Genomic DNA, 19660 nt, shown 5'->3' on the forward strand with positions numbered 1-19660 from the left:
ATTCGTTCTAAATTAGCGCCTGTGTACCTAGGGCTGGGTATAAACTGAGGAGTAAGATATTGTTCCTGCTCCTATGGAGCGTGGAGTGCATCAGAGGAGACAAATGTAGAGGAAAAATTACATTTTAGTGGAGTAAATGAAGACTGGCTACCCGGATCGGCGCTTAGCCTGGTGGGACGCCAGGCGCGGGAAGCGGAACCTAAGTGTCGAAGGTTCGGGTTTCCGCGGGTGGTGGGCCCACACAAGCGGTGCACCGTTAAGATGGCCGCTGGGCTGCGGAAACGCGGCCGGTCCGGTTCCGCGGCCCAGGCAGCGGGACTCTGCAAGCAATGGCTGCAGCGCGCCTGGCAAGAGCGGCGCCTGCTGCTGCGGGAGCCGCGCTACACGCTGCTGGTGGCCGCCTGCCTCTGCCTGGCGGAGGTGGGCATCACCTTCTGGGTCATTCACAGGGTGGCATGTGAGTGCGCCGAGGGGGAGGGGAGGGGAGGGAGGGAGACCTGAACCCGCGACCCAAACTGGATCTCAGACCTGGAACTCAAAACCAGACTCTGTATCCACTCACTCATCAATTGCAAACCCATACATATCCCTTACCTGAGCGCCAAGCCTGCTCTACAGAAACCGGATCTTAATCCGCCCGCATGGCAGAGGTGGATACCCTAGAGATTGGCCTTCTGCACTGAACTTACAGCCTGCGAACTAGCTTAGAAGTCAGATTTGAGCCAAAATTGTTGTACTGCTGCTGTTTCTGCTTTTCTCTGTGGCTTTGGACACCTCAGGTCTCCTCCTGAATCTCAGCTTTTTCCATGTATTCAGTTCTGTGATCTTTGAACGTCCCTTCTCAATGATGGCATTTTGTGACCACTTGAGTCCATTAGGCATTATTGGCTACTCCTTTCCAGGCTGAAACTATACTCTAGGCTTAAGGCACTTGACTTTCTTGCTAAAGACTCTTAATTCTATTTAGTGCTTACTATATTACCAGAGAGAGGTACAGTGGTGAGTAAGAGATGCATTTCTAACTCCGGTCTGGACAGTAAGTTAGCAGGCAATGATAATGCATCGTATTCATCATGCTAGTAAGACAGAATGCCATAAAGCGCATAGGAAGTCACTTAAACCAGATTGGAGGAGTCAGCAAAGGCTTCATAGAGCCACCCTTGAAGGAAGGTAGGAACTAGCTAGTTAAGAAAAGAAGGAAAAGGTGAGGGGAAGGAGTGCTCTGGGCAGAGGATCCTCTATTAAAAATATCCAGTTAGGCCAGGTGCGGGAGCGCAGGCCTGTAATCCCAGCATTTTGGTAGGCCTAGGTGAGTGATCTCCTGAGGTCAGGAGTTTGAGACCAGCCTGGCCAACATGGTGAAACTCCATCTCTACTAAAAATACAAAAATTAGCTGGGGGTGGTGGCACATGCCTGTAATCCCAGCTACTCGGGAAGCTGAGACAGGAGAATCGCTTGAACCTGGGAGGTGGAGGTTGCAATGAGCCAAGATTGTGCCACTGTACTCCAGCCTGGGTGACAGAGTGAGACTCCGTGTCAAAACAAACAAACAAACAAAAAAACCAAACAAACTCTCTAGTTAGAGTGGGCATGGTGGCTCATGCCTGTAATCCCAGCACTTTGGGAGGCTGAGGTGGGCGGATCACTTGGGGCCAGGAGTTAAAGACCAGCCTGGCTGGGCACGGTGGTTTACGCCTGTAATCCAAGCACTTTGGGAGCCCGAGGCGGGCGAATCACCTGAGGTCAGGAGTTCAAGACCAGCCTGGCCAACATGGTGAAACCCTGTGTCTACTAAAATAGAAAAATTAGCTGGGCATGATGGCAGGTGTCTGTAATCCCAGCTACTTGGGAGGCTGAGATGGAAGAATTGCTTGAACCGGGGAGATGGTGGTTGCAGTGAGCTGAGATCGCACCACTGCACTCCAGCCTGGGTGACTGAGCGAGACTCTGTCTCAAAAGAAAACAAACAACAACAACAACAAAAACCAGCCTGGCCAACATGGTGAAACTGCATCTCTACTAAAAATACAAAACTTAAAAAATTAACCAGGCATGGTGGCACACACCTGTAGTCCCAGCTACTCGAGAGACCGAGGCAGGAGAATCACTTGAACCCAGGAGGCGAAGGTTGCAGTGAGCTGAGGTCGTGCCACTGCACTCCAGCGTGGGTGACAGAGTAAGACTCTGTCTCAAAAAAAAAAAAAAAAAAAAGCCTGGTTCCTTTGAGGAACTGAAATAATTTTTTTAGAGCTGGAGTGTAGAAATCAAGTGAAGAGAGTAGTAAGAGATGGGAATGCAGAAATTGAGACCAGATCATGAAGAAATTGGAAAGCTTTGTTAAGAAGATAGCATGATAATTAAGAACCTAGGACCCTGCAAGCTTCAATCCCAACTCCACCATCCTAGCTCAATTATCTTAAGCCAGTCACTTAACCTAATTAATTCTTAAGCTCCCTTTCTAAAAAGGGGAATAATACAGAGTTTTCTTTATCTTAAGGGTCTTGGGAAATCATTGAGAGGTTTTAAGCAGAGGCCTGTTACGATTTGTATTTCAGGAAGAACTCTTTGGTGTACAAGGTGGAAAATACATCGTAGTAGGGTGAAAGTAGAAGTCAGGGGCCTAATTAGCAGGCTATTATATAATCACTGGGGCTAGAGATTACTTTAGGCTCCAAGTATGTAGTAGCAGAGAAGGATGAGATAGAAATATTTATGGTGAGGAGCAGGCAGAACTTGGTGACGAAGGGTTGGAAATGAGAGAGGAGGGAGTATCAAAGATATTACTCAGGTTCGTGACCTGGTAGCTAAGAGGTCAGTGGTGCCATCTGTGGAACCCAGGAAGGGGAGTAGATTGGAGTGGGAGGAAAGATCACGAGTTCACTTACAGAAATGTTGAGTTTGAGATGCCTGGGCTCACCCAGAGAATGTCAGATAAAGAGTTAGATTAAGAGGTAGTGAAGCCCTGGGAATTGGCTGAAAGTCTGTGTTTTGATGGTCTGGAGGCATGGGGAGGGTGGCAGACAAGTTCTAGACTCAGAAATAACCAGATCATCTTGTCTTCTTCCAGATACAGAGATTGACTGGAAGGCATACATGGCCCAGGTAGAAGGCGTCATCAATGGTACCTATGACTATACCCAACTGCAGGGTGACACCGGACCACTTGTGTGAGTGGGGACAGGAAGTTCAGGGAGGATGTGAGGGGCTGGTTAGGTACTAGTCTGTGTGGCCTGACCCAGGCTCACATTTTCTCTCATCTTCCAGGTACCCAGCTGGTTTCGTGTACATCTTTATGGGGCTGTACTATGCCACTGGCCGAGGCACTGACATCCGCATGGCCCAGAACATCTTTGCTGTGCTCTACCTGGCCACCTTGCTGCTTGTTTTCTTGATCTATCACCAGACCTGCAAGGTGAATCTATGCTACCGGGGCTAGAGGGCCCCAGCCTGGGAGGGCTGGGTGGTGGGAATGGCTCAGGCTTGCTGAGCTGACCTTGTTCCTTACTGTGTTCACCCTTTAGGTACCTCCCTTCGTCTTTTTCTTCATGTGCTGCGCCTCTTACCGTGTCCACTCCATCTTTGTGCTGCGGCTCTTCAATGACCCAGTGGCTATGGTGCTGCTCTTCCTCAGTATCAACCTCCTGTTGGCCCAGCGCTGGGGCTGGGGCTGCTGCTTTTTCAGGTCAACACCTCTTCCTTCTGGCCCCCTCTCTCATTTTCTGCATTTCTGTCTCTTCCCAATTTCCTGCAGCAGAGGGAGTAAAGGAGTAGCCAAGACAGCGTGGGCCACTCAGGGCTCTACAAAGCGAGTCCAGGATCTATAGAAAGTTTCTGCCCTGCCATCCCCCCGCATACACACATGCCCTCTTTCCATCCTGTCTTCCTCCCAGACAGCATTCATTGTTGGAATTAGTCCTTCACATTCTACATACTTAGTTTATGCTTATTTGCATACAGTAGGCAGAGAGACTATGTATCTGGCCCCTGCCTACTCCACGCTCTTCCCTTCAGCAGTTGTGAGTGTAGGTCCCATCCTGGAGTTTGCTGGCGAGGCGGCAGGAGGAGGTTGCTGTGGTGATGGTGGGAGGTATGTCTTTGGGTGTTGTGTGCATGGCCCTGGAGCTGATCTCCACCCTTCCTCTCCCCTGCTCACCCCAGCCTGGCAGTCTCTGTGAAGATGAATGTGCTCCTCTTCGCCCCTGGGTTACTGTTTCTTCTCCTCACGCAGTTTGGCTTCCGTGGGGCCCTCCCCAAGCTGGGCATCTGTGCTGGCCTTCAGGTACCCCCACCTCACCCTTCCTCTTTCTAATCAAGGAGAAGCCACTTGTCTTGATTGAGGGGATCTATCCTTGAGACTCCCTCAAAGCCAAGAGACAGGGTTTTGGAGTTGATCCTGAGCTAGGAAGCTACTATCTCTAGGCTATAGTTTCCATAGCTGTAAAATAGGGTATTACATTTGATGGTCTCTGAGAGCCTTTTTATTTTTTTAATTTTAAGTTTTGTTTTTTTTTTTTTTTTTTTTTTTTTTGAAACGGAGTCTCGCTCTGTCGCCCAGGCTGGAGTGCAGTGGCACCATCTCCGCTCACTGCAAGCTCCGCCGCCTCCTGGGTTCATGCCATTCTCCTGCCTCAGCCTCCCTAGCAACTGGGACTATAGGCGCCTGCCACTGCGCCCGGCTAATTTTTTTGTATTTTCAGTAGAGACAGGGTTTCACTGTGTTCACCAGGATGGTCTCAATCTCCTGACCTTGTGACCCACCCGCCTTGGCCTCCCAAAGTGCTGGCTCACGCCTGTAATTTTAAGTTTTGAGATGGGTTCTTGCTGGGTTGCCCAGGCTGGTCTCAAATTCCTGGGTTCAAGCAATCCTCCTGCCTTGGCCTCCCAAAGTGCTGGGATTACGGGCATGAGCCACCCTGCCTGGCTTCTGAGAGCTCTCCTTGCTCTGCCCATTTATGACTTGGTGAATCCACACCTTAAAGCATTGTTATGACCTCCCTCCTGAGCTTCTTTGGCCCCAGGCACTGGCCTGAGGTGGGGGCAGGGGGCGTGGTTTTCCTGCTATTTCTGGTGGGAATTGGGGAACCTCTGAGGCCTACATCCCAGTCCCACACCCCTCAATGAGTAGCGTGAAGGCTGGTCATTGGGAACGGGCCTTGGCAGCTCTGCTGACATCACACTGACCCTCAGGTGGTGCTGGGGCTGCCCTTCCTGCTGGAGAACCCCATCGGCTACCTGTCCCGCTCCTTTGACCTTGGTCGCCAGTTTCTGTTCCGCTGGACAGTGAACTGGCGCTTCCTCCCGGAGGCTCTCTTCCTGCATCGAGCCTTCCACCTGGCCCTGTTGGCTGCCCACCTCACCCTGCTCCTGCTGTTTGCCCTCTGCAGGTGGCACAGGTGAGAAAAGGTGGTAGTGCCGTGGGCAGAGTTGGGGGAAGGAGTGAAGGGCCTAAGCCTTAGGGGCTGCTTGGGGGAAGTGTCAGTTAAACTCATGGGGTGAGTCTAGAGTTTGACTCACAATAGGGGCTTGATAACTGTCTGAATGGCTTTTCCCCAGGACAGGAGAAAGTATCTTGTCGCTCCTGAGGGATCCCTCCAAAAGGAAGGTTCCACCCCAGCCCCTTACACCTAACCATATCCTTTAAATTGTGGGAAGGTAAGTCTTGCCCTCTCTAGGTGCTGACAGAGTCCTGGTCAGGTATCCCCTGACAGCTGGTGACCTGGGTGAGGAAAGGGGACCCCAATCATAGAAGTCCTATTCTGCACCACTGTGCTGAGCACTTCACATATTGAGGTATATTTGATTCTTAATTCTAAATACGAGCTACTCTTACAAGTACGTCTCCCTGGTACTATCATAAGAGATTCACATATGTTCTAACATTTAAAGCTCACAAGAGACTCCGAGATAGGGAGATACACTTACATTTACTATTTTCCTTTACAGATGGAAAAAATAAGACTTCATGAGGTTAAGTAACTTACCAAGGTCACACAGCCAGTACGTTAGGGGTTCAAACCTACAAGGCCTTATGGCCCTAGGTATTACTTTCCATATTCCATATTCGGTTGAGGAGCAGATCCAGAGAGGTTAATAAACTTGTCCAAAGGCATGCATCAAGGAATGGCAGAGCTGGGGGGCTATGTGACCTCAAAACTATTGCCCCTCTGTTTTGGGATAGCCCCCAACTCACACACTCCTGCCCTTGGCCTTGACCGCCGCATACAGATTGTTTCTACCCTCTTCACCTCCAACTTCATTGGCATCTGCTTCAGCCGCTCCCTCCACTACCAGTTCTATGTCTGGTATTTCCACACACTGCCCTACCTCCTGTGGGCCACGCCTGCACGCTGGCTCACACACCTGCTCAGGTACCAGCTGGGACAACCTGGGGAGTGGGAAGGGATAGGGAGTTCCTGTTGGGGGTTTATGTCTAGGGCATGCTGCTGGTCTGCAGGCCTTGAAACTGGATAAAACGTGGAGCCTGTTTCTCATCTCCAGGTTGTTGGTGCTGGGGCTCATCGAGCTCTCCTGGAACACATACCCCTCCACATCCTGCAGCTCTGCTGCCCTGCATGTATGCCATGCTGTCATCCTGCTGCAGCTCTGGCTGGGCCTGCAGCCTTTCCCCAAGAGCACCCAACACAGCAAGAAAGCTCACTGAAATCCACCCCTTTCCCTCCAGTCCACTCTCAGGACCTGGGGTGGGATGGACTCTGTGCCCTTCCAAATAAACCTTGCTAAGTCCACCTCTGTGCAACCTGCTTGGAGGTAGGGGCAACTGATGCCTGGTCCAGGCTGTGAGGGACATGTGTGGGACAGATAAAGAATTCACTGAAGCAGTCCTAAGAGGCACTTTATTGCATAGGATTTGGGGACTGTGGCTCTCTCCCCTTCCACTGTGCTGCAGGGAGCTCAGAGGATGGAGGGGAGGGTGAGTGGGGTGGGAGGAGCGGGAGAGAGCACAGGCAGGCACTTCTTGTGGGGGCAAGAGGGCTCTAGGGAGGGAGTAAGAAGCAGTGGGGGACAGGCTGGCACCAGCCTACACCTTCCCAGCACCAAGAGGCCAGTCCTGGGCGGCAGTGTCTTTAGTGTGTTGGGTGGGGCGCCAACCCAAGCAGCAGCGGGCAGCCTTCACACGTTTGCTGGGCTGTAGCACAGCAGGTGTAGCTGCAGGTTCTGGTCCCAGTGGCGCAGTAGCAGGAAGAGCCCCCGGGCTGCGGCCTTGAGGGCGGCCAGGTCAAGGCCGTCAGGCAAGTGCTGGGCCCGCAGCCAGCAATCAGCCTTGGCTGCTGTCAGTTCCCACTCGCCAAAGGCAGCAGCGCATCGGTGCTCTAGCCAGGCCAGCGCCACGGCAGTGGCCCAGGTCCGGCCCCGCAGGTCGGTGCCGCCCAGCCCTTCCGCCCCCTCCGAGGCCTCGGTATCTGAACCCCGCCCACTGTCCACCTGGCCTGGACCCTCGGAGCCCGAGCTGGGGGACGGGCTGCAGGAGGCTGTGGCACTGTCACCCTGACCAACACCAGGGCCTAGAAGTGCCCAGGGCAATGAGGCCGAGGTGGGGCTGAGGCTGGCACGGTGCACGGCAAAGGGCGAGGCGCGGCAGAGGCGCTCCTGCGAGATGCGCACAGCGGCACAGAAGGGCGCGTCCAGGCGGAAGGAGCCTGGTGCCTCCTGCAGCCGCACCTGAGGAGAGAGGAGGTGGGGGGAGAAGCGAGCTTAGACAGCGCCTGGCCCCGGCGGCGCCACCCTCCACCTCCCGAGTCCTCACCAGGGGCAGGTAGTCATGGTCGATGCCTTCACTGTTGTTGGCCTGGCCCAGGTCAGGTCTACAGGGTTTGTGACGGTGGCCCAGGCTAAGCCGAGAGGGAGGACGGGGAGGTGGGCGGCGAGGACCTTCCATGGGAGTGGCAGCGTCCCCCAAAGCACACTTGGAGTTGCCATTTTGGTCCGAGTCCCAGGCGCCTGCTGGAGAGCCTCCCTGAAGTCCTGCAGTGGGGATCATCAGTGCCAGCGGGTGGTCTCTAAGTCCAAGTGCCCCTACCCTTTCCCTACCTTTAGAGTAGACAACAGTAGGCAGAGGAGCTGCATCTAGACAGCTGTGAGCGGCAGGTGGGGTTCCTGGGGGCTCAGCTGGCTCTGCAGGGACACAGGGGACAGGAGTCAGGTTTGTCCAGGAGAGTGGCCAGTGAGGTGACAGCTGCACCTGAGAGGTCACCAGAAGAGGCCCCTACCTGAGCTGCACACTTGCAGGACCCCAGGCAGGACCTCCCTAGTGGTAGCATCCACAGCTACAGGGCAAGTGAAGCAGGAAGGGGCAGAGCTGACCTTACTTGTCTGAAGGGCTCGAAGCCAGCATCTCCGGGCATGGCCTGTGGAACCAAGGAGTGGTCTGTGGAACCCTCACCACCCACCCTCTACAGAGGGCTCATAGAAAAAATTGCAGTGTTCTCCCCAGCTTCTCCCTCTATCGACTTTAACAGAGTAGATTGCCTTGCTAGGCCCAGAACCAGCTCAGACTCCCCGACTTTGACAAGAAGTGGTCAGGCTGAACCTTCAACCTCTAGCAGAACAAGGGCCCCCGGCTGCCCAGAATTCAGCACTCTGGACACCACCCAGAGGAAGCACCTTTTCTTCCACCTATTTCTGCACTAACAGAACTTGGAAATATTCTCTCTTCGTGATCCAGTGTGGTAGCCATAGTCACATAAGACTATTGAGTACTTCAGCTGTGGCTAGTGCAACTGAGGAAATGAACTCTAAGTATTTTCCTAAATGACAAAGATTTGTTTTAATGTGTGGGTGCTCTGAATCATTACAGGATCACATTGCCCTCTGAGCTGGCTGCTAGGAAGCTTGTCAGTCCTGGATCCGATCCTTGCAAGAGTGTATCACCTCACAGCATGCACCTTTAATATAATATAACCTCATTCTCAGTTTCCTTTTATTTTTACTTTTTCCCATTGCCCTGCTTAATTTTTTATCTTGTCTGACGTGAGCCTCAAATCCTTTGTGATGAAAGTGAGTTATGGAGAGTGACCAAACACACAGACCTCTACCTTTGCTGCTTTTAGCCCATGCCTTTGGGCCCTGACTGGACCCATGAGCCACTCACCCCGGTCTGCTGTGGTCTCGGCCCCTCCTCGGAGGGCCAGCTGCTCATTGTCCCGGACCACAGAGGCTGCTGTCAGCCGATGGAGTGCTTGGTCCCAAGCAGCTTCTCTTACAGGAGGTGAGGGAGGCTGTGAGCCATCTCCAGGTCCCCACAGTGTCTCCAGCCCAACACCCACCTCCCAGCACATAGGCTGCTCCCCACACAGGCCCCGGATCACCACATGGCAGCGTGGAGCCTGGGGAGGCACTGCCGGAGGGGCTGACTCCCCACTGGGAGGCACAGCCGTGAATAAGAAGGGTGGTTCCATCAGCATGTCCCAGTCCATGGGGGCTGGGGAGAGCAGGCTTCCTGGGAAGGCAAGACGGGCATGAGCAGAGTGGTCCTCTGGGATTTACCTCCCCAAGGCCTCCTTGGTGTCAGGGAAACCAGCTCCCCATCCAACACTTACCTGAGTCATCCAGGCCTTGTCCCAGTTGTTGGCCTGGCTCAGGACTTGGGCCATCTAGTATTGCACCCAAAGAGGGTTTGCGAGGTCGGCCGGGGACTTGGTTTGCCCGGCCTGGAGGTGAAGAGAGGCTTCGGCCAGCCAGAGCCGCTCTGTGCTGACGGCCCAGCACCTCAGTACTCAAGGCCCCCACCTGCAATGTGAGATATGGGGGCCACTGGTCAAGGAATGCAGAACCCCTGACCATCATACATGGGTGCACAGCTGGCCCATGCCCCTTGTCTGAAACCCTGGGCGGCCACTCACCACCTTGAGGAGAAAGGCCAAGTTCCTTATGGCCTACAATGACCTCTGGCCTTGGCCCCTTCCCAGCGTCATCCCACTCCACTTCCTATTTCCCACTTGTGGTTGTTGCTTGTCTCTGTTTTCATTCATGTCTTCTCCCTCTCTGCATGACTACCTTGTGCTTATTCTTCCAGATACGGCTCTGACTTTCCTGACTCCCTCAAGCGGAGTTAGTCACCCTGACTTTAAGCCCCCATAATACATGTCCTTGTGCTCATCACTGGTTGTTACATGGTATTATCATTGGGGATTTACCCACCTTTCTCTCTAGCTAGACTTAATAGTAAGCTCCACATAATGTCTGGCACACAGCAGGTGGTAAATAAATATTTGCTGGATACAAGGCGAATGAATGTGGGTTGCATCATACCTTGAATGGAGCCAGTGTGGGTGCAGGCAGGGGACAGGAGCGGGAGCCTGCAGGTTCTCCCCAGGCCAGACTGCGGCAACCTTGCTGAGAAGGGGGCTCCAGGGGAGCACTACCTTCGGGGGAGCCAGGACCCTGGGAGCCTGGAGACTCACTGCTGCCTGTGGAGCCTGGGCCTGGCTCGGGGCTGGCAGAGCAGTGGGTGAGCACATACTGCTCCCGAATGTACGAGGACTGGAAGATGCGGCGCCATATGGCTGTGTCAGAGGAGGGGTTGGGTCCAGGGTCCGTGACTGGGTCTGTCAGAGCATCAGTACCTGCTGGGAGGCAGTAGAATGGACCCCAGCCCTGACCCCTCCCAGTATCCACTCCAACATAGCCACACACATACACCTGGGCACTTACTCCGCTCCGAGTCCCCGGCAGCCCATGGGCTGGACAGTTCTGCTGACACAGTGCCTGTTCCCAGTGGCTCCGAGGTGCCAGTGGGGTCAGTGCCAGGGCTGGCAGCAGATGGGGCCTCTTCTGGGGATGGAAACACGGACCCACCCAAGCTCTGCCAGCCAGGCTCTTGGCCCTAGAGAGAGTATTATTGGGAAAAAATTAGCTGCAGTTATATGCTACCTCTTTCCAAACAGGATTTTTAGATGGCTTATAGCAAGAGGCAACAAAGCTAATAAACCAGAAACAAAAGACCAGTACTAAAGAAGGAGGAAGCAAACATGTTCACCGTAAGGCTTAATAGAGCTGCTGGGAAGCTGAGCTTTAAGTTTGGCCCTGAGCTCCCTGGCAGCCAGGCCAAAAAAAAAAAAAAAAAAAAGTCTATTATACAGCTCTCATGATCAAAAAGGAGGAAGTATGCATAGTTCTTCTAAAGAGATAAGGCTTTTCATTAAAAAATAACTACCATGTCTCCAGCTCCTACTGTGTCAAGTGTCCTGCCAAAACTACTCACTTTATGACCCCTGATGACAGCCACCTGTGAACAACATCGTTTCCATATGAGGAAATGGGTCAGTGAGGTGAAGTGACTTGCTCAAATCAAATGGCTGGCAAGTGACAGAGCTGGGATTAGAGATTGCGTCTAGGTTATGCTCATCCATAACTGCGTGTCCCAGAAAATACATTGGCTGGTGCTTTCTGTAGGGAACTATGTGAAGCCTTGAGCAAGCCTTGACAGAAACCTCATGGCAAATGCGGGTACTGTTTTCTGTGGCTGTGTGCTTTAATGACCTTGGGTAAAAAATCAGGGGCAACACTTTGCAGGACAACTCAGTGGAAGACCCGATGAAGGCAGCAGGGTGTGGTCATCTTGGGGGACCCAGTGTGATCTCTGTGGAGCCCTAGGGGATAGTAGAGGAGCTTGGTAGAGAGAGGCACAGAGAATGGAAAAAGGGTTTGGAAGAGATGCGGGGACTTCAGCCATCCCAGGCCCCCCTACCACATCCTAGCCCCCCTACCATACCCTAGCCCAGGCCTACCCCTGGTGGACGGGGCCGGAAGCCATCCACCCTGAAGAGTGAGCAGTAACCGAGGAGCTGGTCCCCAGGGTAGAGTGCTGGGATCTCCCGGGGGGTCAGCAGTGCCTCCACGGTGTCGGGCACAAACCAGTCCACAGAGATATCACTCAGGGCAGGCTCCAGTGCCTTCCGCAGAGCCTGCACCAGCTGTGGGGTGGCCAGAGGGAGGACATGGGAGGGAAAGAGGTGTCATACAGCCAGACACAGCAGGAAGGCTGCCCTTCCCTTGATGCCATCTGCCCAGCCCCTGAGCTGGTGGGGCACAGGTTCAGGCTGGGGTCAGGAGGAGGAATGAGGGTAGGAGCAAGCAGGGGGCCAGAGTGCTCAGTTCTCAGGATCTGGTCTGTCTCCTGGCCTGAGCTTTGCCACATGGATGGAGCAGGACTGTGAAGAGGAGGCTCAGTTCCAGGACTAAATGAGATTCAGAGGGTGGTCAGAGACAGTGTCCCGACACCTTTGGCCTTCACAGCACCAACAGCTCTTCCCCGGTGGAGTGGGGAGAAGGCCTGGTGAGGGCGCCAGGAGCCCCCATGGCCTGCCTGAGTTCTGTTTCAGACTTGATGTGTAACTTGGAAGAAAAACTTTCAGGTGTAGGGAACAGGGCCCAGGCTCAAGCTCACCATGGGCTGCAGCCTCTGCCCAGGCCTCAGGAAGTAGGCCTGGCCCCTGCTGAGGGCAGATAAACCCTGGAGCAGCTGGTGGCAGGTGGGCCCCAGCCCAAAGGAGAAGCATCTGATGAGGGAAAGGAAGCAGCTGTGATCTTCGGGAGCCCCTTGTGCGGGCTCAATCTTAGGCATCTGGCTCTGCCCATCCCATACCTGGCTGTCCCCCTGTGCCACCTCATGAGCTCCAGGGTTCGGTGGGTAGTGGCAGCCATGGGTGAGGCAGCAGTGAGCAGGAACAGCTGCCGAGGGTAGGCCCTGTGCTGGGGCTGCCCCATGGCCCAGTCCAGAGCAGCCAGCACATCTGGAGGCCCGCTCGGAATCTTCAGGGTCTCAATGCTCTCACAGATCAGCTGCACAGCGTCCTGGAGAGAGAAGGCACAGGCTGGGACGCACTGGGCTGAAACCTCTATGTAAGACCCCCAGAATCCCTGGACCACACTCACATCACTGCAAGGCCGGCTCTCTGGGAAGAGTGGCTGCACCAACGTCCCAAACACGGCCAGGTTGATAAGCGTCTGAGGCGGGAGGGACTTCACAGCCAAAACAATGGCATCCTGTGGAGAGCCAGGGAGGGCGGCATGAGGCCGGCCCCATGGGCCCTGATAGAGAGCAAGGGAAGCCAGATCGCTGCCTTATCCAGGCTGTGATTCAAATGAGAGGCTGTGGTAACCTGGGAGAGGTCCTGGATGTTAGGGAAAGCCTCTGTGCCAGTGAGCCCCCGAGTGTGTGTGAGAGACTGTGTGTGGGACTCTGGAGGTATACATGAAACTTCAGTCTCCCCGTGATTGGAGTGACTCCCTGTGACTGAGTGCGAGTCTATGTATGAGAGGCTCTTGGAATCCTGGAGAGACGTGTGTGCGTGGATATGAGCAAGAGAGCGTGACAGTGTCTGTTTGGTGGTTGCAGCAAGGCTGCTCTCTGCAGGAATCCCCTGAGGAGTTGCCATCTGCTTCCTCTTTGGAAGATGGTGTTTGAAGCAACAAGGTAACTCCTGGCTTCAAGAGGCTGCCCCCAGCCCACCACAGACCTACTGCCCCACCCCACCCCCAGGCCTGCCCACACCACACCCGCACGGGCCTTGTGTGCCGCGCTGCTGCCATCCAACAGGAAGAGTAGCTCCCGAGTAGCTGTCCCCAGGTGTCCGGGCTTGGAGCTCAGGTCCGGGCAGAAGCTCAGCACCAGCACAGGGTTCAGCAGGATGTCCTTGTGGAAGCGTCGCTGCAGGAACCACACCTGAGCAGGGGAGTCCCAAATCAGCCTGGGCAAGGCTTAGTGCTACTTTGTTGAGGCTGGGCAGTGGGACTGGCTCTGGGGCCTTTTTCTGTCTGATCCACCCAGAGGGGACATCTTTTTGTAGTAATTAGAATAAAGGCAGGGGCAAAGGCTGGTGGCTGTCCTCTGTTTATATCAGACCTAGCCTCCATCCTCTGAGACACACCCCAGAAAGATTCACATCGGCCCTCCAGTGACAGTACTCATCTGCCCTCTGTGATGGGGGGGTGGCAGCTGTGGAGAGATCTTGCTGAGAAAGAGGCCTCCCCGTGCCCATCCCAATGTAAGCCTGCTTGCCTGCTCCTTGTGCACAAATGCAGCCAAGGCTGGGGGCCAGGCCAGGCTCCTATGGCAGTACCTGCCGGTCCCCATCACTGTCCCTTCGCTGTAGCCTCTGGAAATCTCGGCGGGCCCTTACCCGGGCCTCATATTCTGCTGAGCTCAGGCTGCCGCCCTCCAGCATCAGGTGTGGCTGATGGGGTTCTGAGAGGAGAGGACACAATTCTGTCAAGGAAGTCCCTGCCTCTGGACCCCAAGTGCCCAGTTTCACTGTCCGGGAGGAGCCTGCAGGTCCAGCCTTCCTACACCACAGGCTCCGCCCTCACAGATGACTCAGTCCATCTGGCTGGGGCCCAGAAACCTGTACTCGAGAAATGCTTCCCCCATTCATACAGAAGCAAGTCAGGGGTGACCCACGGTGTGTCCCAGTCTCTCACCACTGGGGTGTAGCAGGATCTCCAAGGCCCGGTCACAGTGGTGGCCCTCTGCCAGTGTGACACAGATGGTGGCTGCAGAGCTGGCATGAGGAGGGGCATCTGCCCGCAGGGCATGAGAGGGGCTCTCCAGGCCTGAGGGACACAGAGGCAGGAAGGGGAGATGCAGCCATCACACCTTCCCAGGGACAGCAACTGTTGGCAGGGGTCATGGCTGATTCAGTCAGCTCTCAAGAGTCTGATCTAAAGGGGTCAGATGGACAAGGGAGGATGTGCCTGCTTTCATGGGCAGGGAAGTAGATTCCAGCTGGGTTTCTGGCTGGTTGAAGAGTCATGCATCAGCCAGGTGCTGATTTAGCATCCACCCCCCACCTTCTGCATAAGGAAAAGGTACTTCCTCACGGGTACCGGTCCCATTGTAGTCTCTCTCTTCCCACTGGTGGGTGAGATGAGATATAAATAAATTACCTTGATAAAATTAGGGGTGTGTGTGTTAGGTAGAGGTGACCAGGGGATGCTCCCACTGCTAACCCAGATGTTCTTGAGGCTTGGGTCCCTGTCTTTTTGTCCTGTGTCCCTCCTATCCCTGAGCCTTATTTCCTTTCCAGTCACTACACTGGGAGGAGTGGGCATCTGAAAAGAGGGCAGGCCAGCCAGATGCACCCACCTGCAAGCAGGCATGGCCCAGTCACCAGCATCTCGAAGGAGAAGGTATATGGGGCAGGGCATCGGGCAGGGCCTGAGAACACGTCCTGAGGGGCAGCTGGCTCCTCCCACGCCAGCCCTTCCTCCTGAGGGCTGCCCACCCCGAAGCAGCTGGTGGGGCTGGAAGGGAGCATGAGGAGGGTCACTGGGCCACCGTGAAGGCCCCTAACCCCTCCGGCTGACTGGCCCCAGCCCTTCCTCACCCTTCCCATCCCCTGGGGTACCCTGCCAATGCCCCCTCACCCGCACTAGACCCAGAGAAGCCGAGGGAGGGACGAAGAGAATCACCATAGGCCCAACCTGTCGTCACAGAGCCCCGGAGGCCTGGGGGGCCCCGGCGGGCCTGGCGGGGCCAGTGGGGTGAGCACAGTGGGCAGTGCCACATGCAGCACCCCGTCAGGCCTTGAGGGCAGCTCCCGGCTGCTGTGCAGGGTCACCGTCATGGTGCCAGCCGCGGCGATAAGGCCTGTGGGCAGCACCAACGTGGACCGGGCCTGGGCCAGATCCAAGACAAGATGACCTATGATGGGTGAGAAATGGGGTCAGAGCATGCTGGAAGCAGAGAAGAGGGAGGAAGCTAGAGGTGGGAGCAGGCATCGGGTCAGGGAGCCTGGGCAAAGGGGACTTTGCGTGTTGGCACTAGGCTAATGCATTGGTGACACAGGATGGAGGCATGAGATGAATGATAGCAGGAGAGGCAGACTAACTGTGGAAAGATCTGGCTGTCATCAGGCAAGAGCTCAGTGACATCCTTGCTAATGGAAGGCTGAAGAGAAGGGGCCATGTCCACTCTCAAGGCCCTGGGAATACCCACACCCTCTGCCCCTCTCCCCCTGTCTGCCTCTTTCCATTCAGCCCTTGGCCACCATCCCTTGTGGATAGACACCTCCCTGTAGCCTGGGACCCCACTCTGCTCATAAATCTCCTGCTCATGAACCATCAGGAGCTCCCCCATTGCCCACTAAGGTGGCTCCAGAATTCTCTACTCCTCCCAGGCAGGAGGAACAAAGAAGCAGGAAGCAGGCTAGAGGACATAAAGCTCCATTTGCACACTGCACACACTGTTTTATTTAGCTCCTAGGTTTATTTGGGGACTCGGGGGGCTGCTAAAGGAATAATGACCAGCCATGTACAGTGGCAGCTGTGTACACCACCGACGTGGTCTGGCCCCAGCCCACCTTCACAGCCCTACTGTACCTCACTTCCTCACAATGACCAATTGTTCATCCTTTCAGTAAATACTTGCTGAATAACTGAAGGGAAGAAAAAGATGGAAAGAGAGAAAGAAAGGGGCTTCCATTCCAGCCAATTGACATAGTGGAGAGAGCACAGCATCAGGTTTTAAATATCAGCTCTGTGACCTCTAATTGAGTCCTTTGGCAACTGTCTTGTTCTGAGGAGCCTGTTTCCTCATCCATAAAGTGGGGATCATAATAACTCTGTGATTGTGGGGAGGAACAAATGAGGTATGCAAAGCACCCAACATGTAAGTCAGTGACCCCAGCTATGACTTTCAACCCCCATAACAGGAGGGAGGGGGATTATCGCCCTTCCATCCCTCATAACAGGAAGAAACCAGCATTACCCACTACTCAGGATTCAAATGAGGTGATACTAGCGATTGTAAACTGTAAATCACTGTAAATATGAGGCATTTTATTGTCATTACCCACTATAACCTACTTATAAGCATTTGCTTATACTGTTGCCCCTACCTTCCACCTGAGTCCTACCCTTTCTTGCAGACAAATGCTGGCTCTCCCTCCTTCTGGAACATTCCTGGGGCCTCACCCCAGAGCTCACTCTAGCCTCTAACCATGAGCCTCCCAACCTGCTGGGCTTATGCCAGCTCTCAACACCACCAGATTCTGTTCCTTTTCTTACCTGGATTGTAAATCCCATGGGCAGGAATCAAAGGCATGTATGAATGAATCAATGAAAGAACCAGGTGCAAACACAGCACACAGCGCAGGGCTGGGCTTCTGTCCCTTCCCCAGGCACTCACTGGGTCTCATAGTGCCAGGTTCTGTGTGAGGTGCTGGGATTTGGAGATGCTCCAGCAGGGAGACAGACAGGCAGATCTGTGACAATGACTCCGCCTGTAAGTGCCATAATGGAGGGGGCACAAAAGGCTGGGGAGCCAGGAAACAGTGCAGCTAATTATTTGTGGGGGAGTCAGGGAGAGTTTCCCAAGGAGTGACGTTTAGTGGACCTTAAAGGACAAGTAGGAATTTGCTCAATAGAAGATGGGAAGACAGAGCAGAGAGGTAGGAAGGGACCTGTCAGTCAGTGTGGCCAGTGGCGGTGGTACCTGGTGTGTGGGATCGCGGGGAAAGGGATGGAATGGGGTGAGACTGAGGGCCTTGGCTGCTAGGCACAGGAGTCTACACTTGATCCACTGGCCCACGCGGGACCTGGCTGAGGTGTGCAGCCTAAAAAAGTAAGGGGGCGGAGGGGACCAGCTGGGGAGAAGGCTCCCTTTGCAGCCCCCTAGAGAGACCCATCTCCTGGGCTGTAAGGGCTGCTGGCGCCCCCGCAAGCCCTGTGCTGCCTGCTATGTCTGTCTCCCTGGCTGTGAACCTCAGGGTCATGTTCTCCCAGCACCTGGCACAGGTCAGGTGCCCAGCCCACGACTGTTGAATACGAGGATGAGCCAATGAATGCACAAGGCAGCGCCTGGAGGAAGGCGGGGGACGGGCGTAGGCCGAGCGGGTGCGGGAGCCTGAGCTGCACCGGGCCTTCAGGAGCGCAGGTGCGGGAGCGTCGGACTCACCCTGCGCGCAGCGGCGGGGCGTCGGGGTCCCCAGCCCGGGGCCCAGAGCGCGGCAGCAGGCGGCCTGCGAGCGGCGCCGGCTCTGCAGCTGGAAGGAGACGCGCCGTCCGGCGGCCTCGGCCTCGAAGCCGGACACCACCTCGGCCTCGGCCAGCGGGTACACGAACACGCCTGCGGAGGGCGGCGGGAGGTGGCGTCGGACCCCGCCCGGTTCACCCCCCTCCCCGCCCGCGCCCCACCCGGACCTCACCGTCCACCGGGTGCGGCTGCGGGTTGCGGTAGGTGAGCCGGGCCCGCACGCTAAGGCAGGGGCCGTTGGCGCAGGCCCGGACCCAGGAGTCCGTGAGCGGCAGCGGCGTCCAGCTGGAGGGGCAGTACAGGCCGGGCATGGCGCCGGGAGGCCGGCCCTACGCGAACCGGCCTGGGGAGCTGGGCGCAAGGTGACGGGGCGCCCACCCCGCGCTCCAGAGGCCAGCGCGAGAGTCTCACTCCAACGCCCGGACGGGGCCTGTCGGGGCGCGAGGCCGAGCGGGGGCTCCTGCGGGCGACAGGTGGCGGGGGAGATAAGGGGGCGGAGGGCGTGGAGGCGAGGGGGGCATCCTCACGCGTTACCTGGTCAGCCGGGCCGCGGAGGGTTAATGATTAACGCGCGCTCGGGCGCCCAGCAGTCCCGCCGAGGCTCCCCCAGGGGTGGGGGCGGTCACAGCTGTTCCACCGCCCGCTCCCAACCTCGCTGCCACCCCCGTACATGCCGGCCCCCCGGGGCTCCCCGCGGCCGCCAGCTGTCGGAAGCGGCGCGGGTGGAGATGGAAGATGCTCCGGGAGGGCGGAGGTTTAAAAGGGCCCGAATTCCACCCCCCGAGGCCTCTGGCCTGGCGAGGGACGGCGGGGGCAGGGTGGAGGGGGCGCCGAAAGGGCCTCGGTCTTTCTCTCCCTGGTGCCTCATCCGACCGGGGTGCTGGCTGGAGTGGAGGGGTTAAGGGTGGGAAGAACGAGCTGGGAAAGCGAAAAGAGGGGTTCTTCGGGAGGCAAGCCCGGGAGAGGTGTCGGGCCAGGGGAGAGTCCATGGGAGTCGCCAGGGCATCGCTTCCCACCCCGGCAGAGCTGATGTGGGAGGAGGGGGCACCTGCAGTCGCCGCGGCCCGCGCAAGGGATGCCGCGGGCTGGCTCTGGGGATCGCCCCCCTCCCAGTGGCAGCTTCAGCCTCACCGTCGCGTCCTCCGCGGATTTCTAGGCGCCCACGGGATCCGTGTGGTTAGTGCCGCCTCTGCGTCCCGGGTGGCCCTGGGTCCCGGCACCTGCCGGCCGCCAGCTAGCGACTCTGGCTGCGGCGGCTCTGAGTCCCCGCAGGGGCGCGGGCCCTGCCGGCGGTGGTCCCGCCCCCGTTCTGAGAGGCCGCCCCTCCAGCCTGCCGTAGCCCCGCCTGCTGCTGCTGCGGCGGGGCTGGCGCTCCCCCCTCCCTCGGGCGAGGTACCGCCTCCGCGCCAGCCGCGGCAGCCCGAGCCAGACTGGGCACCGCAGTGCAGGGACCGCGTTCCCGCCGCCGCACGGATCCCCGTCACTGCGGGACCGAGGCCTCAGAGACCCCACCCTTTCCATTCTTCAGGAATAAGGCGTCCTGCAAGTGCCACCCGCACTGCCGCGACCCCAGCTATCCAATAGGACGGCATCCCATTCCCCAGCCCACCCCACCCCCTGCCCTGGGTGGCTTCCCATCGCTGCAGAGACCCTCCCTCCTGACTGCA

The 19660-nt window shown here is 56.4% G+C and overlaps 2 protein-coding genes across 23 annotated transcripts; one reads left to right on the forward strand and one right to left on the reverse strand.

Annotated features, from left to right (window-relative positions):
• Positions 1-241: 241 nt before the first annotated feature.
• ALG3 (ALG3 alpha-1,3- mannosyltransferase) lies at positions 242-6747 on the forward strand. 2 transcript variants are annotated; one of them, XM_073023409.1, is made up of 9 exons: positions 242-420; positions 3069-3168; positions 3266-3413; positions 3523-3683; positions 4160-4280; positions 5189-5394; positions 5555-5630; positions 6224-6369; positions 6500-6747. In XM_073023409.1, the coding sequence occupies exons 1-9, from the start codon at positions 330-332 to the stop codon at positions 6660-6662; spliced, it is 1212 nt and encodes a 403-aa protein (XP_072879510.1). In that variant the 5' UTR covers positions 242-329; the 3' UTR covers positions 6663-6747. The 2 variants fall into 2 exon arrangements, with proteins under 2 accessions (XP_072879510.1, XP_072879511.1); XM_073023410.1 differs by having other exon boundaries at positions 247-457.
• A 91-nt stretch (positions 6748-6838) lies between these two features.
• Positions 6839-19293, reverse strand: VWA5B2 (von Willebrand factor A domain containing 5B2). 21 transcript variants are annotated; one of them, XM_007971923.3, is made up of 20 exons: positions 19125-19293; positions 18166-18453; positions 17916-18086; positions 15443-15662; positions 15105-15262; positions 14441-14572; positions 14083-14207; positions 13530-13685; positions 12896-13006; positions 12606-12814; positions 12408-12519; positions 11749-11934; positions 10673-10844; positions 10271-10584; positions 9559-9748; positions 9111-9458; positions 8230-8367; positions 8051-8134; positions 7767-7984; positions 6839-7681 (listed from the first exon to the last, which is right to left on the reverse strand). In XM_007971923.3, exons 2-20 carry the CDS (start codon positions 18302-18304, stop codon positions 7133-7135), a joined length of 3732 nt encoding a protein of 1243 aa, XP_007970114.2. In that variant the 5' UTR covers positions 18305-18453; positions 19125-19293; the 3' UTR covers positions 6839-7132. The 21 variants fall into 21 exon arrangements, with proteins under 21 accessions (XP_007970114.2, XP_072879501.1, XP_007970113.2 ...); XM_073023400.1 differs by having other exon boundaries at positions 10271-10587; XM_007971922.3 differs by having other exon boundaries at positions 15431-15662.
• Between the last annotated feature and the right edge of the window lie 367 nt (positions 19294-19660).

Source organism: Chlorocebus sabaeus, chromosome 15, assembly GCF_047675955.1.
Source record: "Chlorocebus sabaeus isolate Y175 chromosome 15, mChlSab1.0.hap1, whole genome shotgun sequence".
Taxonomy (NCBI): Eukaryota; Metazoa; Chordata; class Mammalia; order Primates; family Cercopithecidae; genus Chlorocebus; species Chlorocebus sabaeus.